The sequence below is a fragment of the Aulonocara sp. 'chitande type north' Nkhata Bay genome, linkage group LG15 (genome assembly GCF_057382095.1).
Source record: "Aulonocara sp. 'chitande type north' Nkhata Bay isolate Kocher_YH1m ecotype deep benthic linkage group LG15, A_spYH_male_GT1.1, whole genome shotgun sequence".
Classification (NCBI taxonomy): domain Eukaryota; kingdom Metazoa; phylum Chordata; class Actinopteri; order Cichliformes; family Cichlidae; genus Aulonocara; species Aulonocara sp. 'chitande type north' Nkhata Bay.
The window spans coordinates 210,630-226,355 of record NC_141358.1 but is presented as its reverse complement, the minus strand read 5'-3'; the positions used below and the strand labels follow the sequence as shown (position 1 = coordinate 226,355).

At 44.8% G+C, this 15,726-nt stretch overlaps 1 protein-coding gene across 3 annotated transcripts; it reads left to right on the top strand.

The window, feature by feature from the left end:
• The first annotated feature begins 3,948 nt into the window (after positions 1 to 3,948).
• Positions 3,949 to 13,230, top strand: LOC147312177 (uncharacterized). 3 transcript variants are annotated; one of them, XM_086264552.1, is made up of 10 exons: positions 3,949 to 4,372; positions 6,588 to 6,649; positions 6,727 to 6,822; positions 7,217 to 7,300; positions 7,410 to 7,502; positions 7,603 to 7,829; positions 8,085 to 8,278; positions 9,495 to 9,577; positions 10,413 to 11,704; positions 12,440 to 13,230. In XM_086264552.1, exons 1-10 carry the CDS (start codon positions 4,306 to 4,308, stop codon positions 12,564 to 12,566), a joined length of 2,325 nt encoding a protein of 774 aa, XP_086120678.1. In that variant the 5' UTR covers positions 3,949 to 4,305; the 3' UTR covers positions 12,567 to 13,230. The 3 variants fall into 3 exon arrangements, with proteins under 3 accessions (XP_086120678.1, XP_086120677.1, XP_086120679.1); XM_086264551.1 differs by having other exon boundaries at positions 3,951 to 4,372; positions 12,437 to 13,230; XM_086264553.1 differs by lacking the exon at positions 6,727 to 6,822 and having other exon boundaries at positions 3,951 to 4,372; positions 12,437 to 13,230.
• The last annotated feature ends 2,496 nt before the right edge of the window (positions 13,231 to 15,726 follow it).

Here is a 15,726-nt window from a genome sequence, read left to right as displayed (position 1 = left end):
AGCGGCCGCCAAGGAGTGAGCCAGTGTGTACCTGGACGCCCATCCCCGGACACAAAGAACCACCAACGCACCGATGTCTGAGGGGGTCCGCCACCGGCAGGGGAAGTGGTGGTGGGCGGAGATAGGCCTCCAAACCTTGGAGGGCCTGAGGTGTCCCCAGAGAGGTGGCGCCTGACACCCAACCTGACATATAGACACAGACATACAGGCACACACAGACACAAACATCCATTCCCACCCTCATGCTCTCATATGCACTTACTCCACACTCAACCAACGTGGAGACAGACATAAAGAGACGCTGTACACACGATCACACTCCCCAAGCGTACTCTACGAACCGGGTCTAGGTACCCTTGCCCCTGGAGGGGGGAACTGCACCCAGACCCAGGTGGTGTTACCCTTTTCCCTGCGATGGGGGGAGGCAGGCCGCCCCGACTCCGCAGCAGCAGGGAGGCCCCACACTCCAGACCGCAGTCGGACGGCCAACTCCTCCTCCTAGCCCCCCGCTCCAGCAGGTCGCAGAGAATGGGGGTGAGAGAAGACTCCAAACCTCCCTCCACCCGCTCATTGTAGTGTTGATGCATGTGTGTTCTAAGGTGCAATTAAAACCCAGGAGGGCATGGAGCTACAGTGGGGCAAAAAAGTATTTAGTCAGCCACCGATTGTGCAAGTTCCCCCACTTAAAATGATGACAGAGGTCAGTAATTTGCACCAGAGGTACACTTCAACTGTGAGAGACAGAATGTGAAAAAAAAATCCATGAATTCACATGGTAGGATTTGTAAATAATTTATTCGTAAATTAGGGTGGAAAATAAGTATTTGGTCACCTCAAACAAGGAAAATCTCTGGCTCTCACAGACCTGTAACGTCTTCTGTAAGAAGCTTTTCTGTCCCCCACTCGTTACCTGTATGAATGGCACCTGTTTAAACTCATCATCTGTATAAAAGACACCTGTCCACAGCCTCAAACAGTCAGACTCCAAACTCCGCCATGGCCAAGACCAAAGAGCTTTCGAAGGACACCAGGAAAAGTATTGTAGCCCTGCACCAGACTGGGAAGAGTGAATCTACAATAGGCAAGCAGCTTGGTGTGAAAAAATCAACTGTGGGAGCAATCATCAGAAAATGGAAGACATACAACACCACTGATAATCTCCCTCGATCTGGGGCTCCACGCAAGATCTCATCCCGTGGGGTCAAAATGATCATGAGAACGGTGAGCAAAGATCCCAGAACCACACGGGGGGACCTGGTGAATGACCTGCAGAGAGCTGGGACCAAAGTAACAAAGGTCACCATCAGTAACACACTACAACGGCAGGGAATCAAATCCCGCAGTGCCAGACGTGTTCCGCTGCTGAAGCCAGTGCATGTCCAGGCCCGTCTGAAGTTTGCCAGAGAGCACATGGATGATACAGCAGAGGATTGGGAGAATGTCATGTGGTCAGATGAAACCAAAGTAGAACTTTTTGGTATAAACTCAACTCGTCGTGTTTGGAGGAAGAAGAATACTGAGTTGCATCCCAAGAACACCATACCTACTGTGAAGCATGGGGGTGGAAACATCATGCTATGGGGCTGTTTTTCTGCCAAGGGGACAGGACGACTGATCCGTGTTAAGGACAGAATGAATGGGGCCACGTATCGTGAGATTTTGAGCCAAAACCTCCTTCCATCAGTGAGAACTTTGAAGATGAAACGAGGCTGGGTCTTCCAACATGACAATGATCCAAAACACACCGCCCGGGCAACAAAGGAGTGGCTCCGTAAGAAGCATTTGAAAGTCCTGGAGTGGCCTAGCCAGTCTCCAGACCTCAACCCCATAGAAAATCTGTGGCGGGAGTTGAAAGTCCGTGTTGCTCGGCGACAGCCCCAAAACATCACTGCTCTCGAGAAGATCTGCATGGAGGAATGGGCCAAAATACCAGCTACTGTGTGTGCAAACCTGGTAAAGACCTATAGTAAACGTTTGACCTCTGTTATTGCCAACAAAGGTTATGTTACAAAGTATTGAGTTGTATTTTTGTTATTGACCAAATACTTATTTTCCACCCTGATTTACCAATAAATTCTTTACAAATCCTACCATGTGGATTCATGGATTTTTTTTTTTTCACATTCTGTCTCTCACAGTTGAAGTGTACCTCTGGTGCAAATTACTGACCTCTGTCATCATTTTAGGTGGGGGAACTTGCACAATCGGTGGCTGACTAAATACTTTTTTGCCCCACTGTATGTGTAATGAGAGTGTGAGTAATGTGAATGTCTAAGTTGTGGGATAAAATTGAGGCAGAGGCAGCCAGAGGGGGGGGTAGCCTCCTCTGCCACCCTGGTGACATACCCCTACTCCAAGGCCCTGCATGTGTGGGTGGTTGTGGTGGAGCAGGAAGAGGGGGGCAGCTGGAGATGGGGAGGGAAGGAAGGGAGGGGCAAGTGACCCCTCCCTGGGGCCAGCTCCCCCGCTGACCCCAGTAGGCACCCCCATACTCCGCGACCCGCCAGGGAAAGGGGGCCCAGGCCCATCCGGACCAGGGCCCAGTGCAGCAGCGCCGCCCGGCCCCACAGAGCCCGGGACAGTCCACCCGACCCCACCGCAGAGAAAACTGCACCCACCCCACCATCCACTCATCTTCCAGACTACATGAGACAATAGACGCCCAGGCTGAGATCCCGATTTTTAAATAAAACGATCGCATCAACCCTGGAAAGAAACCCCAGTAGATGCATAAAAACTAGTTAAATTAAAACTAGTGGTTTGATGAAATGAAACGCTTGTGAACATGCTGACATTACCCATTCAGAAGAAACTCCCATTTGTGGCGTTTTTAAAATAAAATGCTGGCATCACTGCAAGCTGAGATATTGTCAGAATCACAAAATTAGTGTGACTAAAACACCAACACTTTTGACTAGATGTAAATGAAAAGCAGCCCCTCTTTGTTAAGGTGCACTGTGAACCAAAACAGCTTCCACTCCGCCCGCAAAACAAAGAATTGCTTTTAAGAAGACATATGTCTGCATAACTGAATGTTGAGACACACCTAAGTGATAAAAATAGTTTAATTAAAAAACCCTATGGTTTGATTAAATTAAAACCCAGTTAAAAACACATAAACTCATATAACCCCTCTGACGCCCTGTGTGTTTCCACACCTGAACGCGCACACGCACGAAACCGGTTTGGTTGGCCGCCATCTTGGACTAATGCCCCCTTATTACTACTGACCTCAGCCCATAACCCTCCTGCAGACACACCTGTAGAGGAGAGTATAAAGACCTGCGACTCAACTGTGTCAGACATGCTGTGTGATGTCAGGTCTGTGGACGGATCAACACAGTTACTTTACTGGGTGGGACGTGTTTAACCACAAAGCTTAAACAAACCAAAACTAAACTATTTCTATGATTAAAAAGTGGAATCAGTGGAGGGCACAAAGAACACGTCATGTTGTACCCACGAGGAAACAGCTACAATATTTAGATGAAATGCAAATAACAACATTCACAATATTTACATCATCTTCACTGTGAAAGACAACACCAGGGTGTCCCAGAAAACGGATCAATTTTTTGATTATAAAGAATTAAACGCTTGTTGAACAAAGTTATTATAGTTTTGTATTTCTGTGATAAATATTTTTTAGCTTAATTTTTAATTGTTTCTGTCTTAGTTTTGGATTTTTGGAAATGAATGTTTCCTGTGAGACTCGACCTGTTTCTGGAATGTAGTAATTTTGCAAGATAAAAGACATTGCTGCAGGAAATATTAGAGGTAAATTCCAGTGCTATCAAACGTGACAAACACTTTGTCAAATCTCTCTAAAAAGATTTGTAATTTTCTGTTTTTCTTTCTTTGACTGATTAATACATCACAGGAACCTTGGCTTCCTCTGCTCGTACCTTTACCCTGAGCCAGGTGAGCTATGAAGAAATATGTGTGTTTACTTTAATGAATCATTCACCCATGAGATCTTCTGAACGACATCCTTATACGTGAAAACAGAAACCACAGCGAGTTCTTACATGCAAACAGACCCCTGGACATGGAGTGACCACCACTACATACAGGATTTCATAAACCACAGACTTGCAGTCGGGTTCACGCTGTGCTTGTGGGAGTGGTGGGAGAACGCGTCAGAGGGAGGTTTCAGCGTGTTGGGGCAAGATACACCGCCTCTCTTTTGCCTTTACTTCAACATGAGTGTTTAAGGAAACCGTGGAGTGCCTCTGATTGCTGACATTTTGACTTATTCTCACTTTTATCTTCATAATGGATCATGTGCCAAGAGTCTAAACGAGAATGCAGGACAGCTGGGATTCACAGACAAACTCAGCGAGCGAGCTCAATGATAAATACACATCTCAAGGTACAGTCTCATCCTGGTGGGTTTTACTTAAATAACTGTGTATACAGGCCACCTTTGAAAAGAATACAAAAAGGACCATCATTGCTCTCCTGCTTCCTTGACTGCATTCTTAGGGAATTTTCCAGGTAGGTATTCTTGGCTTCGTGTCATTCGATTGCCCAATCATTTAGTGTTTTAGTATCAAATTTTTAATTATTATAAAAATGTTCCTTCTCCAGCACTGTTCAGTTGGGTTTCATGTAAACTGTCTATCTATAAAATAGAGTATGGACATTTAATTACTAAATACCTCAATATTCTGCATTCTTCTTAGATTAACACTGACACAACTTTAAAAACCAGCTGCGTCATATCCTACCAATCTCTATCCCGCTCTGATGTGCCGTGACATAGACACAGGTCACTTGTTGTTCTGCAGTTAAGTCAAGTCAAGTCAAGTCAAGTCAAGTTTATTTATAGAGCACATTTAAAAACAACCAAGGCTGACCAAAGTGCTGTACAGTAAATACAGATAAAAATACAATAGAACACAATTTCGTAATAACACCTCGCTGATAAAAATAAAATAAAAATATATAAAACAAATAAATTAAACCTTTCTAAAAGCCAATGAAAAGAGGTGAGTTTTAAGAGCGGTTTTAAAAGTTTCTAGGCTTTTGGAGAGTCTGACGTGAGGAGGTAAACTGTTCCACAGTCTGGGTGCAGCCACAGCAAACGCCCTCTCTCCCTTTGTCTTTAATTTATACCTGGGAACATCTAAAAGCATCAGGTCGGCTGACCTCAAAGATCTCCTGGGGCGATAAGTACTAAGGAGTTCTGACAGGTAAGAAGGTGCAGTGCCATTTAAAACCTTAAAAGCCAGCAATAAGATTTTAAAATCAATCCTAAAGGCAACTGGGAGCCAGTGGAGAGAGCAGAGAACCGGAGTGATGTGGTCTCTTTTTTTTGAACCGGTCAACAGGCGAGCGGCAGCGTTCTGCACCAGTTGAAGGCGATGTAGACAGGAACGATCTAGGCCAGCATAGAGGGAATTGCAGTAGTCTAGCCGTGAAGTAATAAAAGCATGGACCACTCTTTCTAGATCGTTCCTGCAAAGGTAAGACTTGACTTTGGCTAAAATCCGCAAATGATAAAAAGATCCCTTAACTACAGAGCTGATTTGTTTATCAGGTTTAAAAGCATTGTCAAAAATAACACCAAGACTCTTAATGGAAGAAGTGCAATCGGAGGTTAGGGGTCCCAAAAAGTCAAGAGAGAAGTTGGGATCTTTAGGAAGCCCAAACACAATGACTTCAGTTTTGCTTTCATTAAGGTGTAAGAAGTTAAGAGTCATCCAAGTCTTAATGTCAGACAAGCAGGAGAGTAGCGGCTGCAAAGAAACATTGCAGTTCAACCTCAGAGGGAGGTAGATCTGAATATCATCGGCAAAGATGTGGAAGGACACATTATGTTTACGGAGCACATCGCCCAGAGGGAGCAAGTACAGAATAAACAACAGGGGGCCTAGTATGGACCCCTGAGGTACGCCACAGGTTAAAGGAGCTCTGGGAGATGACAGTTCACCAAGGTGAACAGAAAAACTCCTATTATTCAAATAGGACTGGAAAAACTTTAAGACAGTGCCCTTTAAACCGACACAGTGTTGAAGGCGGGATAGCAGTATGTTGTGATCAACAGTGTCGAAGGCTGCTGTCAGGTCCAAGGTTACTAAGACAGCAGCACAACCAGAGTCAACAGTTAAAAGCAAATCATTAAAAACTCTCAGAAGGGCGGTTTCTGTGCTATGCCGAGTTAAAAGCACCAGGGCATTGGACGTGGATCTTTTGCGTCCTTGTGCTTGCAGGGTGGGGCCTCGTGGATCAGAATAATTCTGGTGCCTCCTGTGGATACTGATTGGGATCATGTTTGGGAGGCTAGGTCAGTGCCTGGGGCTATTATTCTTTCTTCTGTGGCCAGTGGGGCACAGTGTCTCGCTCCTGCCAGAGTGCTGTGGGTGTGCACAGGTTACTTAGTCCACTGCAATGTTTAGGGTGGCTAGTGAGCGCTAAAAGCTAATCGATTTACTAATATTTGTCACAATAACAACCATACGAATAAAACACCAACGATTTCCCATTACACTGCGTTCCATTAACGTTATGCTGATCACTGCTGATGCCATTTTCATGTTTTATTTAAATATTGGTGTACCAAGGCCCTGTTTTCTCTTCCTCAGATGAACGAAAAGCAGTGCAGAAGAGAACCTTCACCAGGTGGATGAATGTGTTTCTGCAGAGAGTAAGGCACAAATCAGTTCATCAGATCACTCTGAAAAAAATGTGCTTATCAATGAGGGTCATGCTTTTCCCCCCCAGCGGGACCCTCCTATTGAAGTGCACGACCTGTTCACAGACATTCAGGATGGCAAAATACTCATGGGCCTGCTGGAGGAGCTGTCTGGGTGCAGACTAGTAAGAATCATGCTGTTCAAGAAAGATTTAGCCAAAGCCTGTTTAAATTTGGCCACTGCAAGCGTAGCAGGAGTCCTGGAAGCAGAGACTCACCAGGAGACGCTGGAGCACAGTTCCTGTGAAAAAGAGTTTGCTGTCATGGCCAGAGACAGGAAATGTTTTAATTACTGCTGATGTCATTTCCTTTGTTTGTTTAATTAGTCTCAAGCCTAACGCTTAGTCGAAGCCAAGCCAGCAGTGTCTCCCAGTTTACTGTCTTCATGCTGAGCTGTTGGTTGTAACGTCATTGTTCAGGGTTGCTATATAAATGGGACCAGTCTTCTTAACAGCAATAAAATCAACCAGCTCATTTCCCTGAACAGTGATGATGTTTTTTCTCGTCTAACTTTGTTAGCTTTATAGGTTTAGGTCTTCCTCTCATCGCATCTTCAGACTGAACAACATTTCCAAGGCCTTGGTCTTTCTGGATGACAGACATGTGAGTGTTTCCTTGTAGATTCAGTGACATTGCTCTGACATGTATGAATGACATGATTTCAAATCAGGAATAACAAGATTGTGATCGATGTTTCCTTGTTATCTGCCAGGTAAAGCTGCTTGGCATTGATGCTTCTGGGATTGCTGATGGTAAACCATCTGTTGTTCTTCACCTTGTTTGGAGCATCATCTTGCACTTTCAGGTTGGATTTATCATCTATGAGTCAAATGTCTTAATGTATTATCTTACTTCTTGCCCAGCCATTTATCACCGACTCACACCTCTGTGTTACTCCTACACAGGTAAAGGAGGTGATGGGAGGCCTCCAGAAGCATTTGTCTTCCAGCCTTTCCGCCTTGTCAATGAGCAGTTATCCATCCTCTAATGACCTCTCACCCCAGCCAAGTGACCCTGGCACATACTCTTGCAGCACTCTGCCAAGTAAAGGCAGGAAGGCTGGCAGGGAAGCAAAGTATCATGGGAAAGCAATCAAGGTGCTCCTGCAATGGGTCCAAAGATGCACATCAAAGTGAGCATAAAAAGATCAAAACACTTACAAAGTCATGTAATTAACACTGAGCCCAAACATATTCCCACTCAAACAATGAAACAAAATGTCAGCAGGTTACTTGATCCTCTGAGCTCTAATAGGTGGTAAACGTATCCCAACCCTACATCAGCCCAAAATTAGCTTTCTTGTTAGAAATCAGAATAGTTTTAGATTGAGCTGGAATGATGGCTCACACTTGTCATTTAATTAAATGGCATTTTAAACTTTTTGCAGGTACGGGGTGGACGTGAAGGACTTTGGGAAGAGCTGGAGGAGCGGCTTGGCATTTCTTGCTTTGGTTAAGTCCATAAACCCAGTCATGGTTGACCTGAGGGAAAGCTTTCATCGAGATCCAGTGGAAAACATCCGGCAGGCTTTCATGATAGCCCATCACAGCTTGGATGTACCGCCACTGCTGGAGCCTGAAGGTAAAAGATTTCTCATATTAGGTGAAAAAATCACCACGTTGATTATGTGCCCAGAGTGATGAGAGATTTCCTTTCAGTTTACAGCAAACTGTAAACATGAGAACAAGTCTTCTATAAATGCATATATGAAATTCAAGCCCAGGGGGCTGACAAGACAAATGGAAATGATTGAATGTTTCTCTGAGGTGAGCGTATAGTGGACGGAGAAAAGGCACAAGCTGGTGCGCAAAAATCAACAGGATACAGGAAGCTGTCAGACAGCACAGGACAGCCCCCACAGCTCCCACAGCCCCCACAGCTCCCACTGTCACGCCCCCATTCTTGCAGCAAGAAGATGACGTACACAGTGTTACGCTTATGAATGAAGGGCCCTGCTTATACAACAGCATGGCCCTGAGTCAGGACTGTTATTGAACCAGTTTACTTACAGAACCAACCACGGACCTATTTATTTATTTGAAGAGTTCAGAAAAACGTCCTGACTCAGGAACATGAAAAATGTATAAAATGAGAGTCATGTGGACTCACATTGTCTCTAGAGAAAGCCACAAATATCACATTTTAAACCTCTTGCAATATTTAGTTAACATAAATTTCAAATAAACCCAGACCTGACTCAACCAACCATCCCCTAAACCAGGAACCTTCACCTCCACAGGGCCACACGATATGCAAGTTATTATTTTGAGGGCCCACGTGGTACATATACAGCATGTTTCCAAGCAGTAAAGGGTATATGTGGTTCAGTCCCTGGCTGCCACTGTCTGCATGCCAAGCATCCTTGGGCAACATACTCACCGCTGGCTGCTCTCTGATGCATCCATCACAGTGTGAATGTTAGTGAGCACTTAAAAGCATAGAAGGCAGTGCTTGTGTGATTGTGTGAATGTGGCTACAGGAGAGTAGAAACGCACCAATCAGCCCATTTATATGTTCTTACAAGCCCCTAGCTTTGTTTTACACACACACGCGCGCACGCACACGCACGCGCACACGCGCGCACACACGCACGCACACACACACACACACGCACACACACACACGCACACACACACACACGCGCGCACGCACACACACACGCACACACACGCACACACACACACACACACGCGCACGCACACACACACGCACACACACACGCACACACACACACACACACACACACACACGCTTATGTTTTTAAGTGTTTTATGATTTTTTTAATCGTTCCCTGCAGATGTGACGTGCACTTCACCAGACGAGCAGTCCATCATCACCTACGTCTCCATGTTCCCAAAGTGTCACTCAGGCATAGATGAGGTTAGTGCAGCACAAGTTCACCTTCACTACAGTCTCACTACAGCGAGGTAGATATAAAAAAAGAAATAAATAAATGCATTTATATCACTCAGTTATTCTTGAAACTGCCACCGGCCGCCCGTCATCTTAGCTCAGAGACTCAGAACAGGTGAAGCAGAGCGTCGCTGTTTCATAAGATAAGATAACCTTTATTAGTCCCACACGTGGGAAATTTGTTTTGCCACAGCAGGAAGTGGACAGTGCAAAAGTTATGAGGCAAAAATTAGAATACAATAAGAATAAATACAGTACACAGCTGTACAGAATAGAATAAAATAAAATAAATATACAATAAGATAAAAATAGAATACAAATACTATATACAACTGAGTAAAAATACAACGATGACAGAAAGGATTATTGCACTTAGTATTATTGCATATGTATGGATGTGTGTGCTTGATCAGTTAAAGTCTTTATTATGGAGTCTAACGTAGCAAAGTCCTACTGTGCTCCTGAAAGTCTGAATCTAAAGGTGTCTTTGTTTAGAAAATGTAGTTTAGTAATAGTTTTTTTAAAAAAAATAAGTGACATCATTGTACAAATGAGTAAAATAGTTTTTGAGGGGATTTTTATGTAAAAACATTGATTTTCAGAACAATTACAGACTTCTGTGTAACGTCTGTTGTTACAGTAACAGATGGATAAACATATCTGTTCATAAATGACGTACTGAGAAGGATTAACGAGATATAAATGACAAAATAAGCACTTACTAATACCTTCATAGTGTGACATTATTACATGCTAGCAGTATTTCTTTGGTTCTGCTATCACTGACATGCTTATATTACAGGCTCCCACACCAGATATTGACGTTCCCGAGATTCCCAGTTTTGGATCACTTGAGTCAGTCAGCTTTGAAGAGACTGACGCTGATGTTCCAGAAGTCCAGGTGTTGCTGAAAGGCTTGGAGAAGAGCAGCGAGCAGCTTCTGTGGAAGCGTTGGTCTCGGAGATCTTCAGGAAGTCCCCGCTCTCCGTCCTTTCACACAAATGGAACAGCTACCTCCGACCAGCCTGCTGGGACTGCTTCAGACTCACATTACAAAAAAAGGAAAGGCAGTGCACGAAGCACTTTACAGCCACCCAGTCCTCTGGATGCTGGCATAGTCAGCCAGGAGGTCCAGCTGTGGTTGGACAGTGGACTGGATCAAGGCTACGACAAGCGACGAGCACAAAGCTGCTATTCTTTAAGCTCCGAGGAAGGAATCTACAGCTTACCATCGCTGGATTCAGATGAGGAGGATGCATATAGCTACATCCTAGAGCTGAATAAAGATGTGTTTCAACCATATAATCAGCTGAAAAGACAAGTACCAAAGGTCAAAGAGGAAACAGCAGAGGAAATGAAAGAAGAATCCAAATATCAGGAAGGCTCCTTTTTACAAAAGGCTGATTTTGAGCTTGAATCAGCCCAGTCAGCGGTGCACAGGAAGTTTGATTTTGACAAAAATGAAAGAAATCTCAGCAAAATGACACACGGTGGAGCAGCGCTTGACTTTAAGCCAGAGGGTGAAAGTAGAAGCACAGAGGAGCATGAAGAGCAGCGGGCTAATAGAGGACAGAGCAATGATGATGGTGATTATTGTGAGGAAGAAAGGGGGAAAAAGATGGAAAATGCAAAAATGTTCAAGAATGGGGTCGACAAAACAGAGGACAATGCAGCGGAAGCAACTGTTGAAGTGGCCCGTTGGCAGGAAGACACCGAGGACGGAAGAGATGCAGAGCTTTCCAAAAAACGTGGACAGGTGGGAGGGCAGGATGTAGGGAATGAAAGCCAAGATGCTGCTGTGATGAAAGAAGATGGGAAGAGCCAGAAAAGCACAAATTCAGAAAGTTTTAAGGGTGAAGTAAATGGAAAAATAATAACTGATGAGGCTGCCTGTGAAGTCAGAAGTGACACAGAAGAAGAAAGTGGCAGGAAGTGTAAAGAAGAAAAAGTGAGAGACACTGATGAAGTTAAATCAGCAGCTGGAGAGGAGATGACGACAACAACGACAGAGCACGATGGGGAGGAGAGTCCCAGAACACGCCCACTCGGAGGTGTCTGGCCTCCTGCCTGCAGGTCAACCCCTCGGTCACCCAGGTAACCATTTATCAGCAGAAACATAATTCACCACATTTGCCAAGACTTCCAGTTTACTGTGACTCAGTAATAACACTGGTAACAGAGACAAGTTCGTTAAATGTCTGGAACAACGCGACTTCCACACAGATGATGAGCATCGTTTCCTTTTACAGCTGCTGTTCACTTGCTGTGTCTCTTGTATTGCAGCATAAAGCGAGTAAATACTGTCGCATTACTGTCAAAGGGTCTTTGTGCAAACAGCAGCCTGGTTTGGAAAGCGCTCAGTCACAGTGTGATCATGGCCCAGAGGAGTATTTCTATAGAGGCTGTTTTTCAGTTCAATAGTGCCACCTACTGATGAAGGGGGGGGGCTCCCTCTTCATGTCTAAAGCACTTACCTGGCTAAACAGTATCGTCACACTGAGAAGTTTGAGTTATTAGTGTTTTTATATATGAAATATGAAACATGCTTCACTTTCGAGCGTGTTTTAGGATTTCTATTAAGTCACAGGGCTGCTTAAAGTTAACTTAAAGTCTGATGAGCCAGTCCCAGGATGCTATTTATTGTAATCTAGCCGTAGAAAACAAGGTAAAGAGTTAACATGGATATGATATCGTTAAAGCTTCTGTTTGGATAAACACTATAAAAAGATATCTGCATTTGAATGTAGTTTTTGCTACTCCTGATTTCGATGTGCTTGCTTCAGTGTGTGCAGAACCTTCACCTCACACTCCTTCGTTTGTCTCCAGCAGTGACGAAGGATCCCTTCTTCAGCCTTCAGCAGCCTCTTGTGGAGTGACCCTGTCAGAGCTGGAAATGCTCTTGGTCTGGTGGGTCCTGCTGTACTGCTGCCTCATCCTCAGTCAGATGAACCTCTGAGTCACTGCAGCACAAGCTTCTTATTCCGACATGCTCATGAGCCCAGTTGCCACTAATGAGGCAAACAGGGACACATAAGGCTGGACCGACTCTTCATCTGTGACACAGTTTCCTAAAGACGCCATTTAAGCAGATCCACAGAATAATCTGATAAGACTCAGGGCCGTAGTTTCAGATAAAGCTAAATCCTGTAATCCCCGTTGTTACACAGGCTTTCAGCTGCTTGGTCTTGCACCGCACTTATTATCAGAAATGGTTTGGGGGCTTTTTTTTTTTTTTTTGCTGAACACATGTCCAAAAATTGATTTTCCTAGTAAAAAGACTCCTTTTTGAAATTCACTTGACAAAATCAACCACACGGTGGCACTGCAGCATCGCAGCGACCTTCTTATTTGTCTATACAGCATTCTGTTGCCTGCTGAAGATCCCGTGTGACCTGCTGTTTAATTAGAAGCTGTATTGACAAGTGAAGATTAAGCTGATAATACTTAATGAGCACTTTGGCATTTCACAGACTCTCACTGTGTCACTTATGGCTTAGACTGTGGACCGCTTTATTGTCTTCATCTCGGATGCTGCCTGAGTTCAAGCTTATTTTTACCACAGGCTTTCTCCGGGATAATTTTTGTGACCATCTGATACAAACAATAAACCAGCTGCTTGATGTGTGTGCATGTGATCCACTCATCAACATAGAATAGATGTTGTCATTTTAAGCAGTTTGGACTATTAGGTAATGCTTGTTGGAATACCACAGTGACAACAGAGCGACACAGAAGTATGCATTAGTTACGTAAGTCATCAAAATCCACGTTGAAGAGAAAGTGTAAACTTAAACCTTAAACACTTAAACACTTAAAGTTGGGGGTCGAGTGAGTATTCTCTGTCCTCTCTGCCCCCAAATACTCAAACATTCACTGCTGGTCAAATTCTAAGAATTTAAAAACACACTGCCGTTGTTTGCTTAGAGCATTACCCCTGAGTCGAAAGCTCAGCCCTGGAGATCGATATACTTTCAACACCGCCACCCCCACACCGAGCCACGAGAACAACACTCCCCCAAAGCAAGGGGTTTGTTGGTCTTATGTACGGTCAAGCCAGGATAGCGAGAGAAGCAGCAACGATGCCTGCTGTGTGTAGTTTTATATAAATAACAGTGCTAGTGTTGCTAACGTGTCCCTCGGCGTATAGATCAGCTGTACCGAGGCCTGAAACTCTTGAGCGAAGGGAGAGAGAGGCCGATCAGCTGCAGCAGCTCGGTACATCAGCCCTAAACACGGCCTCGACCTTTGAACCGTATCGTGACCCTGCCAGCAGAACTGCTACTGAGCCTGACGTCCAGCAGCAGCATCAGCACAGCATCTTGTTCTCACCCTCGGGCCTGGGTCAGCTCTGGCTCAGCTTGCCCAGCTTCTGGGTCTGATAGCCAGAGCTGGCCCCGGAGGCCCCAGGGATGGTGGCCGACTAGACAGAACACAGCCTGCAGGCCACCATATCTGCTCTCACAGATTTGCAATACAGCCTCATCTCCAGGAGGGAGGGAGTGGAGGTGGGCTTCAGAAGGCGACTGGGGCTGGAGCCAGGACAGATGCTGGGATTGGTGGTGCCACAGCAGGAGTGGCAAATTGGAGCTCAGGCAGATGATGGCGCAAAAAAAAGAACTGGGGGTCAGTTAAGATTGCGGAGCAGCCTACATGTTGATGGACGAGCTACACTACACCATAAAAATTTATTTTCCAGGTCTCATGAATCTGAGTCCTCTGTCTGCACCGTCAGCTCTGAGACTTGGAGGAAAGACCTGCAGCCCTCTGACAAACTTATACTTAACAATCATGTGTATTTCAACGGTAGCTTATAAGTATTTACGCTCCAAAGATTATATTTGCTTGTTTTTATCCATGAATATGTGGTTAGAGTATAAACCAAGTGTTTCTTTATAGGAATGAAGCTTTGTTATTATGTGTTGATCATGTCAATAACAAACACATCAGGTATTCAACCATTTGAAAAGCCCCACACAGACCTTCAGGCTGAATGCTGCAACCACCTCACTGCTCCTGGTTTCCCAAAGCAGACCTGCGGCCCTTGGAGGACCGCCTCTCTGACAGCTGTAAGAGCTTCTGGATCAAGAACGTGAAGCCTGGGCCAGCTGGGAATGCAGCTGGTTAAACAAGAATAAAATTCAAACCACAGCACGTCAATCTACCAGCGATACATCGGGCTGTGATTGAGTCATTTTGCATCCCCGTTGGAACATCTCCCAACAGTGCTGAAATATTTTACTTAAAGGGGATGCAGCATGGTGTATTTAAGTGATGACGTGAATACAGAATCTAAAATATGCAAGTAGTATTTTAGGCACAGATTTATGATATCCTACTGCAGCACATCAAGATGTTTGACTGCATCTGTGTCATTTTGCATCCTTTCTTCATACAGAGATTCAAAGTATTCAAAGTTAACACAGCGTAGGAGGACTGTTTGTTACCCAAAGATACTTTTACTTCATGGCTCCATCTTTCTGAATATGAAAACATGCTTATTTTGTTTTATGCAAGTTTATGTTTCCAGTTTAGTTTTGTGTATAAAACATAAACATAAATCCATCTATTGGATATTGGGGATTTTCTTATTTTATTTTATTTTATTCTTATTAATAATTAATAAAAACACCCAGCACGCCCCTGCGGGCGGTTCATCCTTCAAGCTCGGGTCCTCTACCAGAGGCCTGGGAGCTTGAGGGTCCTGCGCAGTATCTTAGCTGTTCCCAGGACTGCGCTCTTCTGGACAGAGATCTCCGATGTTGTTCCCGGGATCTGCTGGAGCCACTCGCCTAGCTTGGGAGTCACCGCACCTAGTGCTCCGATTACCACGGGGACCACCGTTACCTTCACCCTCCACATCCTCTCGAGCTCTTCTCTGAGCCCTTGGTATTTCTCCAGCTTCTCGTGTTCCTTCTTCCTGATATTGCTGTCATTCGGAACCGCTACATCGATCACTACGGCCGTCTTCTTCTGTTTGTCTACCACCACTATGTCCGGTTGGTTAGCCACCACCATTTTGTCCGTCTGTATCTGGAAGTCCCACAGGATCTTAGCTCGGTCATTCTCCACCACCAGAACATCCAGAACAGGCCAGAACATCCAGACTGGCCAACAGC

Coding starts and splice junctions, on each gene's coding strand:
- LOC147312177 (XM_086264551.1), top strand. CDS start 4,306: ATGCAGGACAGCTGGGATTCACAGACAAACTCAGCGAGCGAGCTCAAT. Junction 6,650..6,726: donor TGAATGTGTTTCTGCAGAGA/GTAAGGCACAAA, acceptor TTTCCCCCCCAG/CGGGACCCTCCTATTGAAGT. Junction 7,830..8,084: donor GTCCAAAGATGCACATCAAA/GTGAGCATAAAA, acceptor AACTTTTTGCAG/GTACGGGGTGGACGTGAAGG.